Source organism: Mytilus galloprovincialis, chromosome 2 (assembly GCF_965363235.1).
Source record: "Mytilus galloprovincialis chromosome 2, xbMytGall1.hap1.1, whole genome shotgun sequence".
Lineage (NCBI taxonomy): Eukaryota > Metazoa > Mollusca > Bivalvia > Mytilida > Mytilidae > Mytilus > Mytilus galloprovincialis.
The window spans coordinates 35497419-35518112 of NC_134839.1; the positions used below are offsets into that span (position 1 = coordinate 35497419).

The window sequence follows — 20694 nt, forward strand, 5'->3', positions numbered from 1 at the left end:
TGATTTAACTTTTCGTTTGCATTTATGTTAATGTCTGATCTTTTAACATACAGTCTGTTATTTAGCCTGCTTTCGTTTTACCAGCATATATCCTGCTACAAAGATTGATAAGAAGTGGCAGCGTTTAATAACGGAACATCTAAATCTATAAGTTGAAATTCAATACCATGCAAAATACCGGAACGATAACAAAAACACTCCAAGTCCATATCACACTACATTCCTATATTACACCTTAGACTGAACGTAGCATACGCTACAAAAACCCATGAGTAACCTGAGGTGTTTGCATGGCCTGGTTAACCAGTGGCACCTGTGTTTAGCAGCACCCAATTGGTGCAGTCTCGTATGTTTTATGGCAATCGGAAAAGCATAGAAAGAGTACTTATAATGTCAGTATTTTGCTATAAACATGTCGCATTTAAACCCTTTGACCTTAAATGTCCGTTTGTTTAAAAAAAAAAAGCTAGTGACAAAAAAGGGCGAAACAAAAACCTGAATCGAATGGAATTGTAACCAATGTTACATTCAAATATTTTTAAAAAGACAAGGCTTTTTTTCAAATTAATGACGTTATGCAAATATGTAACACCCCACTAAAACATAATTGCCCAACGGCTGATAGACTTATATCTTATGAAGTTTTGAAGGATGTGTTTTGATTAGGAAACTTGTTATTGTTGATATATTGACACATAAAGTTTCTATATCAAATACTCTTTTTGTTCCTGTAAACATATTATTAACGACGCTTGGCTAAGTATGGCTGATATTGCTGTGATGTCACATATTCATGTAATTTACAATCCTCTTTGAAGACCAACAATTTCTGTAACAAAGTAACAGCCTGGTATCTTTGATTACCGTAAACAATTTCGTTTAATTTCGAATTTCCTTGCATAATCTTAGTTTTTAATATAGAGACAGATGTAACATGTTTATGACTTGTTTATAATACAATTATACCGTATTGACGTTAATACATGTTTAGTATTTTTCGCTTTACGCAATGCGGTAACAGCTGATCTTCAAGGAATTCAATGTTCCCACCATACTACCATAATACCTTATTTTCTGTGATACAAACTTTAACGTCTTCAACAACAACTAAGAAACGACAAATTTATTCGGGCTCTGATCACGAAAAAACTGCTTCTTGATCATTAAGAGAAAAAAATCACAGCAAAATATGTATAGAGGCAAAGAGTGCAAATACATAAAATTGATAATGGAAACCGGGAGTATGTGAAAGAGACAACATCTCGACAAAATGGCAGATACAAGCCCAAGTCACTCAAACCCAGCAAGAAAATCCAACACCCGGGTGAGTTTCAGCTGGCCCGTTAACAAAACTTTAGTACTTCAGCGAAAATGGACCTGACAATAAACTCCAAAACATTTAATGACCCACAATTCAAATAACACACAAGATTTACAAAGGTCAGAGGAAGGTGCAAAAGATAATCCGGTTTAAACATGTTTTGTGAGACCTCAACCATCTCCCCTATATCTCTGTCCGATGTAGAATATCACACTACAATACACAAAAATAAGAACAGTAAAAGTCAGGTTAAAAGACGACTGTGTTCGATATTAAAAAGGATTTGATACATTTGACACTTAAAAATGAACTGTCAGACATAAAAATGAAACAATAAAGGTTTTTGAAGTGCTATATTTGTTGCATTCAGCACTATAGAGTGCCAATATTGACCATTTTCTTGGTTACTACTTATTGGCATTCACATTTTATTGTGTCAGTACCTCAGGATTGACAGATTCACACAGGTTTGAAGTCAACGGTTACTAAAACTGTTGTCGACAACTATAAGAATGTATAATTTGACACATATTGAGGAATTTATAAGTCTACGATTACTTATATTTATGTCGCGAAACAATTAAAAGCGATAATGTCTCAACTTTATTATGATATTCTTGTTCTGGTCTGATCACAGAGGACATTTGATACCTAAAAATGGATTGTCAGACATATAAATGAAAGAATAAAGGTTTTGTAATTGCTATATTTGTTGCATTCAGCAATATAAGGTGTCAATATTGACCATTTTTTGGGTTATTACTTACCGGCATTAACATTCTATTCTGTCAGTACCTCATGATTGATATTTTTACACAGGTTTGAAGTTATGGTTACTAAAACCTTTGAAGATAACTATAATAATGCATAATTTGAGGTTTATAAGTCTATATTTATGTCGCAAAACAATTAATAGCCACACAATTGCAAATGTTTTATGATATATTGACAATAAAGTAATATTTTTAAGTTTAAATGGATTCTCAGACACAAAAGTGAAGAAATGATAGTGTCAGGTTACTGTATTTGTTGGCTGTATCTATAAATGGTGCCAATATCTATCCGTTTTAGTGATACTTCTGTGCCGGCATGAACATTTTCTTCTTATGATGCATAATTTGACACAAAATGAGAGCAGTATAAGTCTACGGTTACTTTTATTTGTGTAGATAACAATAAAAGACGATATAATTTCTTTCTTTTGATTAATATTCTTGTACCGGCTTGGTAATTGAGTACTTTTTGTACCTCAAAATTGAATGTTAGACATTAAAGTGAAGGATTTAAAGTTTCAAATGGCTAAATGTGTTGTTCTCATCAATATAGGGTGCCAACATTGACCTTTTTCTTGCTGATTCCATACCGGAATCCTATTTTATTCTTTTTGGACCATAGTTTTGAGTCGACGGAGGCTAAAAACTTTGTCCACAGAAATAAAAAGTGCCAACATTTCTTCTTTCATTTGATATTTAAGTACTGGTCTAATAAATGAGGACTTGAATGCCACATGCTGGGGTGAATGAGTTTAATTTTTTTTTTTTTTTTTTTTTTTTTTATATTTTTAAATACATTGTATGAAAAGTGCTTTGACTTCGATCTCAAAACAGATGTAGAATGGATTTGAATAGAAACATTTTCTTAGAATCAACTGTTCTAAAAAGATGAAAAGGCGATCTACAGGATGAAAACTTATTGGTATCAATGAAGTGTACGGCCGCTCTTTCCTACCTCACTGAAGAAAGTTTTTGTTATAATTCTTTTTTTGTTAACTATATTGATTTCCTCTTTGCAAGTAAGCCACACATTTTAAATTTCATACATCTAATTCTGAGAGTGAGAAACCATGAAAAACTCTTTTTGACCGTGTGAAATAGCCGGCGTATTTCGTCTTTCGTCGATTTTGTTCAAACACGTTTCATGTTGTTACTCAATAACCCCGCTAGATATACACGTCTTATCTACACCAATTACTGCCACTTTTTGTCACCTTGGGTATACAACCAAGTTTCAGCATTAAGGTAGTAAAATGACAGAGATTTCGTTATTCTTGTGGCAAAAATGCAAATCTGACAAAGAATTTGGCTGATTTTTGAACCCAACTTTTTTGTTACAGGAATGAAGTCTCCGACCTGAGGTTATTCAAAAAGAACTAGAAAAAAACGAGTGAAATTTCTTTAGATGTTTTTCCGATTGCTTGAGAAACGGCAAAGATACGAGCCGGCAAACACGGCCAAATTGCAATGTTACAGATTGGATGAAAAAGGAGGAGTTTTAAATGAACGACCAAACAATAATTTCATCCTAGAGAGGCTTTTCAGGGCTTTCCACGACTTGCGGTCTTCACCACGGGTTTAATTGTCAAAAAGTACTATCCCTAATTGGGCCGATTTTTAACGCCAAGCCGATGGAAGCATAGGATCATGTTGAAATATTGAAAAGATCGACTATGAAAAGTACCAAAAACCATAACCTGACCCCCCATCCGTCCAAAACTCTGATATTTTAGAAGTTCGTGATAAAACTTAATACGAAAATCCAATCGGTTACCCTCCTAGACTTATCCTTTCCGAGATAAAGCAAGGCCTCCAAAACAACAATTTTAACACATTTGGGATTTGGGGTTTGAGTTAGGGTTAGTGTTTGGGTTAGGGTCAGGGTTTGGGTTAGCGTTAGGGTTAGGGTCATGGTAAGTGTTTGGGCTAGGATCAGGGTTAGGGTTAGGGTTAGGGTCAGGGTTAGGGTTAGGGTTTAGGGTTAGGGTTAGGGTTAGGATACGGATTGAGGTTCAGGGTTTAGGTTAGGGTTAGGGGTTATGGTTATGGTTAGGGTTAGGGTTAGGGATAGGGTTAGGGTTAGGGTTAGGGTTAGGTTAGGGTTAGGGTTAGGGTTAGGGTTAGGGTTAGGGTTAAGGTTAGGGTTAGGGTTATGGTTAGGGATAGAGTTAGGGTTTAGGGTTAGGGAAGGGGACTTTTGCGAGATTGATGCACCTTTTTTACTTCTGCGCATGCACGCACCTTTTTGCCTTTTGCGCATGCATGAGGATTATGGTTTGGTAAGGGTTAGGTTAAGGGTATTCTTAAAAAAGTACACTTTTTAGCATATAGTGAAGCAGGGGGGATAATCTGATAATGAATATAAGCAATCTTTGTAAAAAAACGTAGCTTTGTCGTTAGTTGTGCAATTTATGAACTGATTAGCGTTTTAGAAAGATAATTTAATTCTGCAGTTTTTGGGTTAGGTTTAGGGTTAGGGTTATGGTTCGGGTTGTCGCCTTTTGGTTATTTTGTACACTAAACATGTTATCAATGTGATTACGCCTTTTTCGTATCTAAGCGCTTGATCCCAAACCATGTTTTGCTTGCCCGATTTAAAATTTACGTATTGTACGACGTTCTTACCTATAGTCTCGATTTCCTTAAAGTCATAGCTAATAAAGAGTCACACCCGGGCAAGTATTTTCCTCTTAAGTAACTCCAAATTCATGAAAGTTCAGGCAATTACCCGGCTCAAATTGTCACCACCATTTTTGTTTTCATTGTCACAGTTGGCCAATACATGTCATGTGACATTAAAATTTATTATATAAGGAGCACCGCTTTCTTAATATGGCGAATAGCCCTAACCTGCTATTGTTATTTATGGACATGAAAAACGAGGAGAGACCAAAGTGTAACTGAAAAAAAAAGACTTCGCATAGGTCGTTATAATCCTAAGTGAAGGATCGACTGCGCATGCGTAAGAAAAAAATTAAACGAAGAATTTTGAAATTAAAGGATAAACTTTAAAACTTATAAGTTGGAAAAAGAAAAGGATACAAAACATAGAAACATACAGTATGGAACCTTCAGTATGCAGGAATTTTTAAGTGATCGTCATTTGTCGCGGTTAAAACTTATCCGTAATTGTTGATTGTTTTGCAAATGTCGATAAAGCCTTATAATTAAAAAAAGACTTTTTGAAATCTGAAACTGGATTTAGCTTGAATATACTCTTACCTGGAAGACTGACTGCGCATCCAGTCCATTACCTAGTATTTGATTGCGCATGCGCGTAAATAATTGTTAATCAAGAAATAAACCATATTTTGATCCGCCAAAAAAATATTCTGCTTTTACAGTCGACTGTGGCAAAATCTAAATGGTCTCCTCATGTTACGGATGAATAGGAGTACAGGTCTTTTGAATTCTTAAAGATTTATTTTATAATTACTTCCCTGTATTTGGAACTGGTTGACTTACTGACAGCTACATACATACCAACATGTCCGTACTGTTGTTTGTACCGAGGGATATAAAGACTAGCTGTCAGATAACTGCGAGTACTCTCAGATTTGTACCTACTGTCTTTTTGTTGTTGGGATGTACAAGTACCAGGCCACGTCTACTTGTATTTTTATCCATCTGAGAGTTAAGACTTTTCAACTGATTTTTATAGCTGGTTCTTATGTTGTACTGTTATACCAATGTCCCGGGTAAGGGAGGATAGGGATCCCGCTAACATGTTTAACCTTGCCACATGATGTTTGTATGTGGCTGTCCAAAGTTAGGGTTAGGGTTAGGGTTAGGGTTAGGGGTTAGGGTTAGGGTTAGGGTTATGATTAGGGTAAGGGTACTTTGACGAGGGTTAGTGATGTGACCATTTTCACTTCTGCGCATATCTGCACTTTTTTGTGACTGCGCATCCGTCAGAAATATCCAAAAATATTTCTATGTACAGAGTATGAAAAGTGCCTTTGACTTCCATCTTCAAACAGATGTAGAATGGATTTAAATAGAGATATTTTCATAAAGCTAACTGTTCCTAAAAGATGCAAAGGCGATCTAGAGGATGAAAACTTATTAGTATCACTGAAGAGTACGGCCGCACTTTCCGACCTCACTGAAGAAACGTGTGTGCGAGAGTAAAGCCTAACCCCGAAATTAACCCCAACTCACAACCTACAAAAGTTAAAGACCTGCCTGCAATCTTCATCACGGGCTTTATTGTCAAAAAGTACTACCCCTAACGGGGCCGATTTTTTTTATCGTCAAGCCGATCAAAGCATAGGATCATGTTGAAATATTGAAAAGATCGACTATGAAAGTACCAAAAACAATAACCTGACCCCCCATCCCTCCAAAACTCTGATTTTTGAGAAGTTCGTGAAAAAACTTAATACGAAAATCCAATCGGTTATCCTCCTAGACTTATCCTTTCCGAGATAAAGCTAGGCCTCCAAAACAACAATTTTAACACATTTGGGGTTTAGGTTAGGGTTAGTGTTTGGGTTAGGGTCAGGGTTTGGGTTAGGGTTAGGGTTAGGGTCAGGGTTAGTGTTTGGGTTAGGGTCAGGGTTAGGGTTAGGGTAAGGGTCAGGGTTAGGGTCAGGGTCAGGGTTAGGGTCAGGATTAGATTACGGGTACGGATTAGGGTAAGTGTTAGGGTTAGGGTCATGATTGGGACAGGGTAGTGTACTTTTACAAGGGTTAGTGAGGTGACCATTGTCACTTCTGCGCATGTCTGCCTTTATTGTGACTGCGCATGCGTCAGAAATTTCAAAAAATATTTTCTTAGTATAGAGTATGAAAAGTGCCTTTGAATTCAATCTTCAAACAGTTGTATAATGGATTTGAATAGAGAAATTTTCATAAAGGTAACTGTTCCTAAAAGAAAGAAAGGCGATCTAGAGGACGAAAACTTATTGGTATCACTGTAGTGTACGGCCGCACTTTCCTACATCACTGAAGAAACGTTTATGCGAGAGTAAAGCCTAACCCCGAAATAAACCCCAACTCCCAAACTACAAAAGATAAAGACTTTCGGTCTTCATCACGGGCTTAATTGTCAAAAAGTGCTACCCCTAGTGGGTCCGATTTGTTAACGTCAAGCCAATCGAAGCATAGGATCATGTTGAAATATTGGAAAGATCGACTATGAAAAGTACAAAAAACCATAACCTGTCCCCCCATCCCTCCAAAACTCTGATTTTTGAGAAACTTAATACGAAAATCCAATCGGTTATCCTCCTAGATTTATCCTTTCCGAAATAAAGCTAGGCCTCCAAAACAACAATTTAAACACATTTGGGGTTTGGGTTAGGGTTAGTGTTTGGGTTAGGGTCGAGTTTGGGTTAGGGTTAGGGTTAGGGTTAGGGTCATGGTTAGTGTTTGGGTTAGGGCTAGTGTTTGGGTTAGGGTCGAGTTTGGGTTAGGGTTAGGGTTAGGGTTAGGGTCATGGTTAGTGTTTGGGTTAGGGCTAACCCTAACCCTATTCCTAACCCTAACCCTTACCCTTACCCTAACCCTGACCTGTTGTCACGGAAACAAAAAAGCGATCCTACTTGATCGTCGTCAGTCTGTTGATAAATGTGAAAAAATTGACGTATAATTATAATGATACAACTATCCACCAGAGAACAAAGAACGTAGATGTAAGCAACAATAGGTTACCGTACACCTTCAATATTGAGTAAAACCCATAATATATAGTAAGTTATAATGAGACAACTATCCACCAGAGAACAAATGGCGTAGATGTAACCAAATATAGGTCAGCTTCAACAATGAGTAAAACCCATACTGTATAGTAAGTTATAATGAGACAACTATTCACCAGAGAACAAATGACGTAGATGTAACCAACAATAGGTCAGCTTCAACAATGAGTAAAACCCATACTGTAGTAAGTTATAATGAGACAACTATCCACCAGAGAACAAATGATGTAGATGTAAGTCACAATAGGTCATCGTACAGCTTCAACAATGAGTAAAACCCATACTGTATAGAAAGTTATAATGAGACAACTATCCACAAGAGAACTTATGACGTAGATGGAAGCAACAATAGGTCACCGTACAGCTTCAACAATGAGTAAAAACCATACTGTATAGTAAGTTATAATGAGGCAACTATCCACCGGACAACAAATGACGTAGTTGTTCGCAACAATAGGTCACCGTACAGCTTCAATAATGAGTAAAACCCATACTGTATAGTAAGTTATAATGAGACAACTATCCACCAGAGAACAAATGACGTAGATAGAAGCAAAAATAGGTCACTCTACAGCTTCAACAATGAATAAAAACCCATACTATATAGTAAGTTATAATCAGACAACTATCCACCAGAGAACACATGACGTACATGTAAGCAAAAATAGGTCACTGTACAGATTCAACAATGAATAAAAACCATACTGTATAGCAAGTTATAATGAGACAACTATCCACCAGAGAACAAATGACGTTACACGAACCTTAAAACAGTAAATGCTGTGATGGTGAAAATTAACTTTTAAAAAATAATTAACTATCTCAGATTCAGGTTCTTTATTAATTAGTGTTTTCCATTACAAATCATATGATAATATAGAAAACAACATTTCAAGGTTTCACATGTAGTATATAATAATACAATTGAACACATAATTTTAAGTGTTGTTTCTTAATATAATATTTTGTGGATTTAAAAGGTTAGAAACTGAAAGATAATTATTATGCGAATCTTTAAACCATAAGATTGGAAAAAAGTTTGCCTTATCTTTATATTTATATATCAATGTTCTTCTGTCTCTACTTCAGTGCAGAGTTTGCTAAAACGTTCTTCTCTTGGAATTTTGGGTTTGTTATATCTACCCCGCCCTATATTTAAACAATTAGCCCTTATACGTAGTTGGTTAATTTTCCTTTTTATAGTTTTGGTAGTTTCAAGATAGGAAGGTAACAAAATTTACAACAAAAATATTACTGAAAAGCATCAATTTATTGTCCACATCTCTAGATATGATTTTTGTAGGTGTGAGTCAGAGTGCTGATTATGATATCTTATTAGACTATTCTTAAAACACTATTATCTATCAAATGGAAGTACTTTAGATATTTAATTAGGGTAGAAAACCAGCATTTTGAATTTGTTCAGATAATTCTTGATTTGCAGTAAAAACACTATATAATATTCTAGTAAACACACTATATAATATTCTTTCTCTATCATGTCTATGTATTTTAAGTAGTCGCATATAATAATTATACATTAAACATAATGAGAAAATCAATATTGGATTCCTGTTACATTCAAGTCTACTAGCTATATTTGATAACTGTCTTGTGACCCCATGGATAGACTTCAACATCTTGTCATCATTGTGTTGTAATTTATCAATTGGTAGATTTTCAAAATTATTTATCTACAGCAACATAACAACAAAATTGTAAACGCTGCCATTCTAAAAACTTGACGATACAAGTATATGTCACACTTATACAAGGGACACACATATATATATGAAGTAAAATTGAGAATGGAAATGGGGAATGTGCCAAAGAGACAACAACCCGACCATAGAAAAAAAACAACAGCAGAAGGTCACACACAGGTCTTCAATGTAGAGAGAAATTCCTGCACCCGGAGGCGTCCTTCAGCTGGCCCCTAAACAAATATATACTAGTTCAGTGCTAATGAACGCCATACTAATTTCCAAATTGTACACAAGAAACTAAAATTAAAATAATACAAGACTAACAAAGGCCAGAGGCTCCTGACTTGGGACAGGCGCAAAAATGCGGCGGGGTTAAACATGTATGTGAGATCTCAACCCTCCCCTATACCGCTAGCCAATGTAGAAAAGTAAACGCATAACAATACGCACATTAAAATTCCGTTCAAAAGATGTCCGAGTCTGATGTCAGAAGATGTTACCAAAGAAAATAAACAAAATGACAATAATACATGAATAACAACAGACTACTAGCAGTTAACTGACATGCCAGCTCCAGACTTCAATTAAACTGACTGAAAGATTATGATTTCATCATATGAATATCAGGCACAATCCTTCCCGTTAGGGGTTTAGTATCATACCATCATAACATATATGAGAAGAACATAACCCGTGTCATGCCAACAACTGGTTTTTGAATAAATGTGTTTAGTTCCGATGCAAAGACCCTATAAGTGAATCAGTATTAACGCCAAAATATGCAATCTTTAATGACCTGACAACAGTATCGTAACTATATCCCTTCTAAATAAGTCTGTTCAAAGGTTTTGTTAGTTTTTGAGGTGAATACTGACACCTTTGTGCTTTATAAAGAATATTTCCATAAAAAATTGGATGTGAAATACCTGAACGTATAAGAAGTCTGCATGTTGAGCTATATTTACGAATGATGTCCTTATACCGATGATAAAATTCAGTAAATGTTTTGACTAGTTTGTGATATCGAAAGATATACATATACAAAGAAAACATGAACCAATATAGCAATAAACATCAATGGTAGTCAATAGTGTAACAATGTCATACAATCAGTAAAAATAAGAAACTTTTAATATGAGCATCAAATAAGACAAAAACTGACAGAACTCATCAAGTAGAAAGAAATATGTCTTTAGAAAACAACTACTAAGTAATGGTAGAATTACAATGTTAACCAAGTATAGCGGTGTGCTAATTGGCATGACCAGAACAGTTTTAGTACATCTAAATCAAATAGGTTCTTCTGTTCCGTGTGATAAAACCAAGGATTATTCCGTGTAGTGGGACGCAAAGCTGCATGTGTTTAGTAAAGTTAGAAACAATTTAATGGAAAGAGTATAGTACTGTATATATAAAACACAATAAACAAACACCAATCGACAAGAAAATAAATAAAAATCAGCTGTATGATTTTTACATGTCATCAAACCACTGACTAAAGAACAAAAGTTTAAAGAAGATATTTCAACACCCCTTGCATGTTTTTTTTTCAAATGTCATAGAGAACCACTGATAAAAGAACACGAGTTAAGAAGACAGTTTGTCCTCCTTCTTTGTGTGATTTGTTAACATTATTACTATAGATGTATGTCCATTATCTGTAGCAATGTTTAAAGGGGATTTTCCATCAAGTCTAATTATCTGTGTATCTGCTCCTTTATCTAACAATAAACGTACAATATCCTCATGTCCTACTTCACATGCATAAAATAATGGTGTAGTTCCATCTTCTTTTGTCATGTTGATGTCAGCATTGTGGTCCAGAAGACAACGAACAACATCTTTCCTACCCATAAAACAGGTTATGTGTAATGGAGAGGAACCAGCTACTACATCAAAGGCATAATCTACTGACTTCTTACTGACATAATCTGTTACATGTGATGATGTATTCTCTACCAGGCTATCAAATAATTCTTGTTTTTCTTTGTCCAATGTTTTAATTGGATGGTTATATAATGTATCTGTTACAGACTGTTTACTAAGGATAAATATATCACAATCAGCATAGTTCTTTAACAGTAACTTTATTATATCTATGTTTCCATTTAGTGCACTGAAATATAAAGCATTACCACCATCAAATGTCTGGGCATTAATGTTTGGTTTATGTTTCATTAATAGCTGGACTATACTGGTGTGGTTATTGGCACATGACTGGATTAGTGGTGTGAAACCATTATTGTTACATAGATCAACATTGGGATTCTTCTCTAAAAGTAACTTGACTATATCAGTATGTCCATTACAACTTGCCATGTACAGAGGACTACAGCCATCCCTGTGACATAGATCAACATTAGGATCCTTCTCTAACAGTAACTTTACTATATCAGTATGTCCCTTATAACTTGCCATGAACAAGGGACTACATCCATCCTTGTCACATAGATTAACATTAGGATTCCTCTCTAACAGTAACTTTACTATATCAGTATGTCCAGTATTACTTGCCCAGAACAGTGAACTACAGCCATCCTCGTCACATAGATCAACATTAGGATTCCTCTCTAACAGTAACTTTACTATATCAGTATGTCCATCCCTACTTGCCAAGTACAGTGGATTCCAGCCATCCTTATCACATAGATCAACATTAGGATTCCTCTCTAGTAGTAACTTTACTATATCAGTATGTCCTTCCTGACTTGCCATGATCAGTCCAGTAACCCCATCATCTCTACATTGATCCACATCAGCAACATAATGTAACAACCAATGTACTATATCAGTATAACCATCATAACAAGCCCCTGTTAGTGGAGTAGTACCAGATCCATGGTGATCTTTTGGTAACACTGTATCCTTGGTGTTTGCTAATGTTACTTGTTGTGATATGGTCAGTTGTTTTAAGTGCTGTAATAACTGTTGTCTAAATGATGATACGGTCATATTGTTGTTCATGAATATAACTCTTACCTTTCCTACTGACCAGTCCTTTATCAACCTTTCTAAATAGGATTCAAAATAATCTTCTTGTATTTCTATAATGAAGTCTATATTACTGTTTTTGTCATCTGGTAATTTCTGCCAAACAAAACGCTCATGTACTAAATCACTATCACCATGGTCTATTAAACATTCAATCATTTTCTGACCAAAGTAATGAGCAAGGAAGTCAAATAGTTTATCATGTACAGTTCTGTAAATACCAATCTGTTTACATATAAATGTACCATCTAGGGTGTCAAGGGCATGTTGCAGTTTTGCCTTTGATATACCTCTGTCCAATCCACAAGCATTATATGTGTCTTTTATCATCTGTTTTTGTCTCTTTGTAACTTTACCCAGGAACCATTTCTCTTCAAGGTGGTTATTAAAGAGAACACATAAAGCAAGACTACATGTTCTATATTTCCCTTCATCGCCATGCTCATTTAACTTGTCTAGCTCATTTTTATAGACAGCAAAAGGATTTTTGAAAAAATCTTTTACATCTACATCTTTTTTTTCATGATATAAACTACACAATAGTGGAAAAAAATCACATTTTTGTGATAAATCATGAATATCTGTCATGCTTGTGCCTATATAAGTATTTGCTATATTTGTTTTCTCCACATATGTAAGACCTAACTTATCTGATATCAAATTGCATTCACAAGATTTAAAAGGTAATAATGTATTAAACTTTTCATCTTTATAAACTTGTAACCTACAAGATACAATAATCTTACAACATTTGTCTTCAATAATAGTATTAATCACAGGTAACAGTTGTTTCCAGTTATAAATCTGTTGTTGATTTGCCGTGAAATTTCCACAAATATCATCTATAATGAAGACTGTCTGTTTTCCAGGTTGATAATAAGTTCTAATGTCTGTTGGTGAGTACACTGGTATTATATTGTATCCTTCCTTCTTTAAAACAAGTGCTGTATGTCTGGCAATAAATGATTTTCCAACTCCTGATGGAGCGGTTATAGTCAAGCAACTGTTGTCCTGTAAACGTTCTAGAATGTAATCACTGGCTCTTGTAGACACGAACATTTTATCTTTCTTTTCCCAGTCTTCTATTTGTTTTTTTATCAGCTCTGAAAAATATATAAATGTAGCTAATTAAAGAAAATTACTATTTATATGATTATTTCAAACAGACGTAAAATAATGTATTGAGACTATGTTGAAAGTTGTTTCACATTTTGACTCTCTCAGGACCTTGTATACCTTATTTAACCGTACAAATGTTCCTCATTGTTAAAGACTGGATGGTTACTCTTGAATGCTTACATAAAGGCAACAGTAGTATACCGCTGTTCAAACTCATAAATCCATGAACAAAAAACAAAATCGGGGTAACATACTAAAACTGGGGGAAACGCATTAAATATAAGAGGAGAACAACAACACAACACTACAATGTAACACACACAGAAACGGATCAAGCATCAGACAAAATCCCAAGAGAATAACAAATATAACATTAAAACCAAATACATGAATTTGGGATAGACAAGTACCGTGACACGTCTTATCGCAATGTTACATACTTGTCCTTATGATGATAGGTGTCTCATTGAATTGACCATCATACTTCACCAGTTTTCCTCATTGTTGAAGACTGGATGGTTACCTGTGAATGTTTATATACTTGTCCGTATGAGGATAGGTGTCCCATTGAATTGGGCATCATACCTCATCTGCTTGTTTTCATAAAATTTCTTACTAGCAAAACAATAATTCATTGTCTTGGTTAACCATAGATAATTGTAAAATCATTCAAATTAAGTGAATCTGTGAGCTACTGCTCACTAATGATACCCCTCCCCGCTAAAAGTATAAGGTAAACAGGAAGTTGTTGAGTGTTGAATCTGAAAACACACCACACGGTATAGCTGACTTATATAAACCCTGAAACCAAATTTCAGAAATCCTTGTACTGTAGTGCCTAAACACGATGCGACGAAAAAATATTCATGGGACGAACGGACAGACTGATGGATGGACGGATGAACTGACGGACGGACTTACAGAGTTAAAACAGTATACCCCCACATTTTTTTTAAAGCAGGGGTATAATTATATGAAAATAGTTTAGAATTCTTCAAATAAATTGTTTGCGCTTGAGTTGAACTGTTAAAGGGTAGAGATCATCTTCAATGGTATGGGATACATTGATTTGAGGTGTTGAATCCATGTACTAAATTTACATTCTCAAAAATCAACTAATTTGACCCTTTAGTCAAAGGTCAAGGTCATATAAAGGTCATGACAATACACAACACACCGTCCCAAGTATCATAAGTCAATGTAAACAGACAAAAGTTGTATCATTTGCTTACTGAGATCTGACTGTGCATGGGCTTTGCACGAGTGTACTTAACTTGTTCTGCCTAAAACCTGTTATTTGACCAGAACATAAAAACAAGAGTAATAAATGAAACTGCGAGCAGCTGCTCACTAATTATACCCCCCACATACTTGACGGTAAACAAGAAGTTTTTGAGTGATGAATCTGAAAACGAATTTCACGGTATAGCTGACTTATATAAACCCTGAAACCAAATTTCAGAAATCCATGTATTGTAGTTCCTGAGAAAAAATGTGACGAAAATTTTCAACTTGACTATCATGTGTAAAATGATACAAGTGTTCAGTAAACAGGAAATTATTGAGTGATGAATCTGAAAATGCATCACACAGTATAGCTGACTTATATAAACCCTGAAACCAAATTTCAGAAATCTTTGTAATGTAGTTCCTGAGAAAGATGCGACGGAAGTATTCATGGGACGGACGGACAGACTGACGGATGAACTGACGTATGGATGGAAGGACTGACGAATTGACAGACAGACAGAGTTAAAACAGTATAACCCCACTTTTTTCGAATGGGGATTTAAAAATAAAAGAGGTTTTACTACACGTATCACATAAACTTTACATCATCAATGATTCATCTAATTGATTTCAATGAGGTGAAGGTCAGATATACTCTGTCTTACAGCCATGGAGACTGCAATGGTCCAATATACCAAATATATTTTATCTATTTCCACATTTGACAAATTATTTTAGAGGTCGGTTCAAAAGCCTTTGATCTCACTAAATATCAAACATACAAAGCGACACGCAAGTCCAAAGATTGCAAGGGTGCAGTCCATTTTTCTTGTCAAATTATAAAATGTCAAAATACATAAACTTATAATATACCTTTAATATTCTTTGGAATTATTTCACCCAGCTCAGTTTCCATTTTCTTCAATTTATCTTTAAGATCTGAATTTTCTTCTTTTTCTGAAATCAGAAAAGAATGTTTAAATTATACTTTATTAAACAAGGAAATTGTATTAAAAAATGCATTCTACTAGCATCTTTTAATATGTTCATAATAACATAAAATGCATCATAAGCACTTTTCAATTACCACATAAGGAACGCTCTAATGCAATTATTTGATTCCTCGCTGTGCATTAATACGTGAATTCCATTATGATTAATATTTCAAAGGAGCATAACGCGTTTAAAAATATTTGATCAGCACTTATTTTCCAAAGTGTCAAAGACATTGCTCATATAAACCTATGATATAAGAGTCATAAAATTCTGGCAATAATTGTACACATGAGAGCGCTGACAATGCAAGTTTTCATATAATCAATATTTCCAATGGGCATAACTCTTTAAAAAATATTTGATTCCCACTGATTATTAAACTTTCTAAAGACATTGATGATATACACCTATAATATGAATTTAATAAACATCTGGCAAGAATTGTACACATTAGAGGCCTCTTAAGGTAATTTTCCATATACATAATCAATATTTTCAAGGGGTATAACTCTATTACAAATGATTGATCGGCACTGATTTTTAAACTTTTCAAAGACATAGCTAATATAAACCTATGATTTTAGTTTCAAAATTTCTGGCAAGAATTGTAAACATGAGATGGCTTACAATGCAATTTCCCATATAATGAATGTTTCCAAGGGACTTAACTCTTTTAAAAAGAATATGCTCATATTACACGGATGCCCTACTTGCACTATCATTTTCTATGTTCAGTGGACTGTAAAATTGGGGTCAAAACTCTAATTTGCCATTACAATAAAAAAGACCATATGATAGGGAACATGTGTACTAAGTTTCAAGATGATTGGACTTCAACTTCATCAAAAGCTACCTTGACCAAAAACTTTAACCAAAAACTTTAACTGAAGCAGGACAGACAGACAGACGAATGAAGGAAAGGACAGACAGACAAACGAACAGACCAAACAACATGACACCCCTAGGTGGGGGCATAAACATAATTGATCGTCACTGATTTTCTTTAACTCGTAAAAGACATTGCTGATATAAACCTGTGATATAAGTTTCATAAAAATCTGGCAAGAATTGAACACATGAGCGCTAACAATGCAATTTTACAAATAATTAATGCTTCCAAGGGCATAACTCTTTTTAAAAAAAAATGATCGACACTGATTTTTGAACTCATCCCAGACATTGCTTATTTAAACCTATGGTATAAGTTTCATAAACGTCTGGCAAGAATTGTACAAATGATTGTGCTAACGACGTAATTTTTTTCAGGTTTCACTGTACCTTAAGAGTCTCAAAACATACATGGCATATATACCAAGGTTTTAATCACTGTCAAAATGATGAAGTTAGATATCACATGATGATTTCTTTCAAAGATGCTGTCAAGATAGCCCCATTTCAAAAATAGATAGTCTTGATTTACAATTTATTATCATCCCTTATCCAGGAGAATAAAACTTTACCATTGATGAATGTATATATATTTCTATAAATTGTATAACATCATTTTTTCCTTCTTTCTTTTTGTAAATTTCCCTTTAACTAACTATTGTGGATAGTCATCTAATAGGCAATCATACCACATTTGTATAATGTTAATGTCAATTGTTCTTTATTTAAGATAACAAAGACTTAAAGAGGATCAGTAATCTTCTCAAGCCGACATCTCATTAGATTTTGTTTTCATAATTTGTCATAACTGTATAAATTGCAGCAGATGAAGTCGTACGAAGCAGACATCTATCACTCAGGTCATGTGATTTTGTTACCAAAACAGCAAACATAAAGTTGACAATGGAAATGGGAAATGTGTCAAAGAGACAACAACCATCGAAGGCCACCAATGGGTCTTCAATGCAGCGAGAAACTCCCGCACCTTATATATTCAATAAGTAAAACTTGAAATGGGTATTACTAAAAGACATTTGTCATGCCCCTAAAAGTTATTGTTTATTCAACAAATGACAAATTGATACGTATTAGATTTAAACAAAAAAAGAGAGTGCCAAATGCAATAATGAAGAAGAAAGAAAATGTCCCCTGCATTTAACTTCAATTTTATTGGGACTGTTGCTGCTAAGACTTCTATGTTTTTGTCTAGTGTTTCGTGAATGCTACCTTCATAATACCTTTTTACTTTGTCTTTCTTAGAAGAGATAATAAATTGTCTTTGGCTATATTTAATTCATGTCACTAAAGTTACCTTTTAAACTATGAAGCATCTTTTTAACCTGTTTTTGCATCACAGTGCTTAGTGTGGTTTCTTTAACAACAGGATCATTCTTTCCACTGATTCTTCCCAATACCTGTTTACAAATCAACCTAAACATTAAATTGATTATATAGAATAAATTTATATTCCTAAAAATCAAAGCACTACTAATCCCTTTGTCAAATCCTATGTTTTTTTACCTGTATCAAAAATATAAAGGCCATAACTCTCCACCAATGGACGTCTGGTATTTCTATGTCCCCTTCACTGCATTCCATAGGGGGAAATTATAACAATTTCAAGAAATGCTGAATACAAATGATGCTTTCAAAATATAAAATGTGAGTCTTTTAAAATTATTGCATAACCTGTCATGTGGAATTTACGCTATAATTAAAACAGAGCAAAACTATCTTAATTTTCTGTATTGACCCAATTTGTCTTTGGCATGTTTGTAGTCTAACATGTCTAAAGAAAAGAAACCATACATGTCAACTTCTGAAACTGAAAATACATTAAAGAAGAAAATGTCATTACGTGTAAGAATTTTTGTTTTGGTTCAATTTTAGAGGTTTTTTTATATACCATAACATAAACATGTACCACTGAGTTTCCAGCAAATATTTACTTCTGCATTGGTTTATAATATAAATATTTACCATTAATTTAATATCTTTCTAAAGGAAGCCTTCTTATTGTTTAATTCACACTATTTCGTATCAATGAATGTCATAAACCCCAGCTATACATGTAATTAGAAAACAGCTTATGTGTTCCTTTACACATAAGGGAGATACATCGAAAGAAGTTAGTGTGTTTTCTTTCAGTGTAATATCTAGAGCATATATAGGATTTGATTAAAAGATTTTACATTTAAGTCATATTAAAACTATTCTTTCTGACAGAAACGTATTAAAAGGTTCAAATTGTTTTAGAATGATTTTTATGGGACAATTGATATTTGCAAACGGCAAATATTTTAATCAGTACATAGAATTGTACGTTAAGCTTGACTGGCTTCAACTTAGTGGGGTACAATTAACGAGTCAAGTCTCGAATCAAATGTAATGTTTTGATAGCTTTCGTCAGCACGGTAAATAAACAAGTCCTACGTTTTGACTTTCAATTGTTTACCTTTTCACAGGAAATGAGCCGATAAAACCGAAACATATTTTTCATTTCTAAATACCAGAAACAATACTAGTCAGAAATACCCGGGTTATTCGAATTTCCGTCTGTTATTTAAAAAATCCAATGTGAACGGAGAAATTCACGGGTGTACCTCGCAGAATACGGGTCACTTGACAGGTACGAGAAACTGAGAATGGACAAAGCACAATCAAGATATGTATTGGCATATAAAAGCCCTTTTGTTCACATGGAACAAATGAGTTATTTAAAGAAGAATCTTAAATAGATTATTGCTACATCAGTTTCAAATTGACACTGTAGTTTCAGAGTTGACATAGATGTCAAAGTTAATAGTTAGCTTGTGGAAAGTAATGGCAAACTGCACAGTTGTGTAAACTACAAAAAATATCTTACTTCATTTACTGTTTGAGCAAATTGTTGATATTTATCTAAATCCATCGATGACATTTTAATGATCTTTTTATACCAAGACTGTAGTCTAAATAAGTCTGCTGCTAATCCCGTATCATGGCTCTCTGGTTCTGTATCTAAACTCTGTACAGCTTTAACAATATAAACTAATGTTTCCAGTGTCTGGAATCCTGGTCTGTTTGTTAGCTGTGGTGGGTTGGCTATTGTAAAAAAAAGACATGATAAATAAACTTAATCTATATATTATATCTAACACGAGAAATGTTTGGTCATATTCAATTGAATGTATTTGTATTTGATCTGAACATTTGTCTGAGTTGCTTTCTATATGTACAGTCCACATGGATTTGATTGTGCTAGGAGACATCATTTAACTTTTCCAAATATAAGAATTGTGAAAAGGCTTGGTAAACAATCCAGATTGAATTAATGTGATTTCTTTAAATAATAAACAAATATTTACATTTCTCCCTTGAATGTTCCTTTTTTTCAAAGCATACAAATAAGCTGAAAATACAATACAGTTTATCTCTTAACTTGATATCTGATACGTTTATCTTATTAACCAATTATGTACATGATGTATGGCCAAGATAACATATATGGGTGTTCCCAGGTACACGACCGACTTTCAGCCATGATTGGAAACATTTTATTGACGTCAAAAATTTTTTTTTTTAAACCAGATTTTTTTCTTCAGGAAAGAGTTTTCATTCAGAATAGCTTTTGACTCGCATCTAAATTTAAACGTTTGATTTCATTGTAAATTTTATATACAATCAGCATTTGTATGATATAGAGTGAAGCTGAAAAAACAGCATGGCAACTACCATGGCCTTTAGTTAAAGTGTATTATCAATAACTGTCTATGAGTGTTCACACAGGAAAGAGAAACTAGAGGCTCCCAAGAGCCTGTGTCGCTAACTTGTATCTACTGTTGTTTTCGAAATCATGTGAAATAAGGTTAAAATCATAATAAAAAGTACAAGATACCCTTATAATGATTGAGGCCAAATTTTTTTGGCACGGTGGTTAATTTAAAGCAGGTAATCCCATTGTAGTCTTACAATAGTTACAGAACACC

The 20694-nt window shown here is 34.2% G+C and overlaps 1 protein-coding gene across 1 annotated transcript; it reads right to left on the reverse strand.

The window, feature by feature from the left end:
- Positions 1 to 11089: 11089 nt before the first annotated feature.
- LOC143062021 (uncharacterized) lies at positions 11090 to 19809 on the reverse strand. The gene is made up of 4 exons (XM_076233873.1): positions 19593 to 19809; positions 18039 to 18141; positions 15716 to 15799; positions 11090 to 13596 (listed from the first exon to the last, which is right to left on the reverse strand). The coding sequence occupies exons 1-4, from the start codon at positions 19644 to 19646 to the stop codon at positions 11090 to 11092; spliced, it is 2748 nt and encodes a 915-aa protein (XP_076089988.1). The 5' UTR covers positions 19647 to 19809.
- Between the last annotated feature and the right edge of the window lie 885 nt (positions 19810 to 20694).

Excerpts from the sequence above, each read along its gene's own strand:
- LOC143062021 (XM_076233873.1), bottom strand. The coding sequence starts at position 19,646 with ATGTCATCGATGGATTTAGATAAATATCAACAATTTGCTCAAACAGTA. Across the intron at positions 18,142-19,592 it reads TTGCTCAAACAGTAAATGAA|GTATTGGGAAGAATCAGTGG; the intron begins GTAAGATATTTT and ends ATTTGTAAACAG. Across the intron at positions 15,800-18,038 it reads GATGCTTCATAGTTTAAAAG|AAAAAGAAGAAAATTCAGAT; the intron begins GTAACTTTAGTG and ends TTCTGATTTCAG.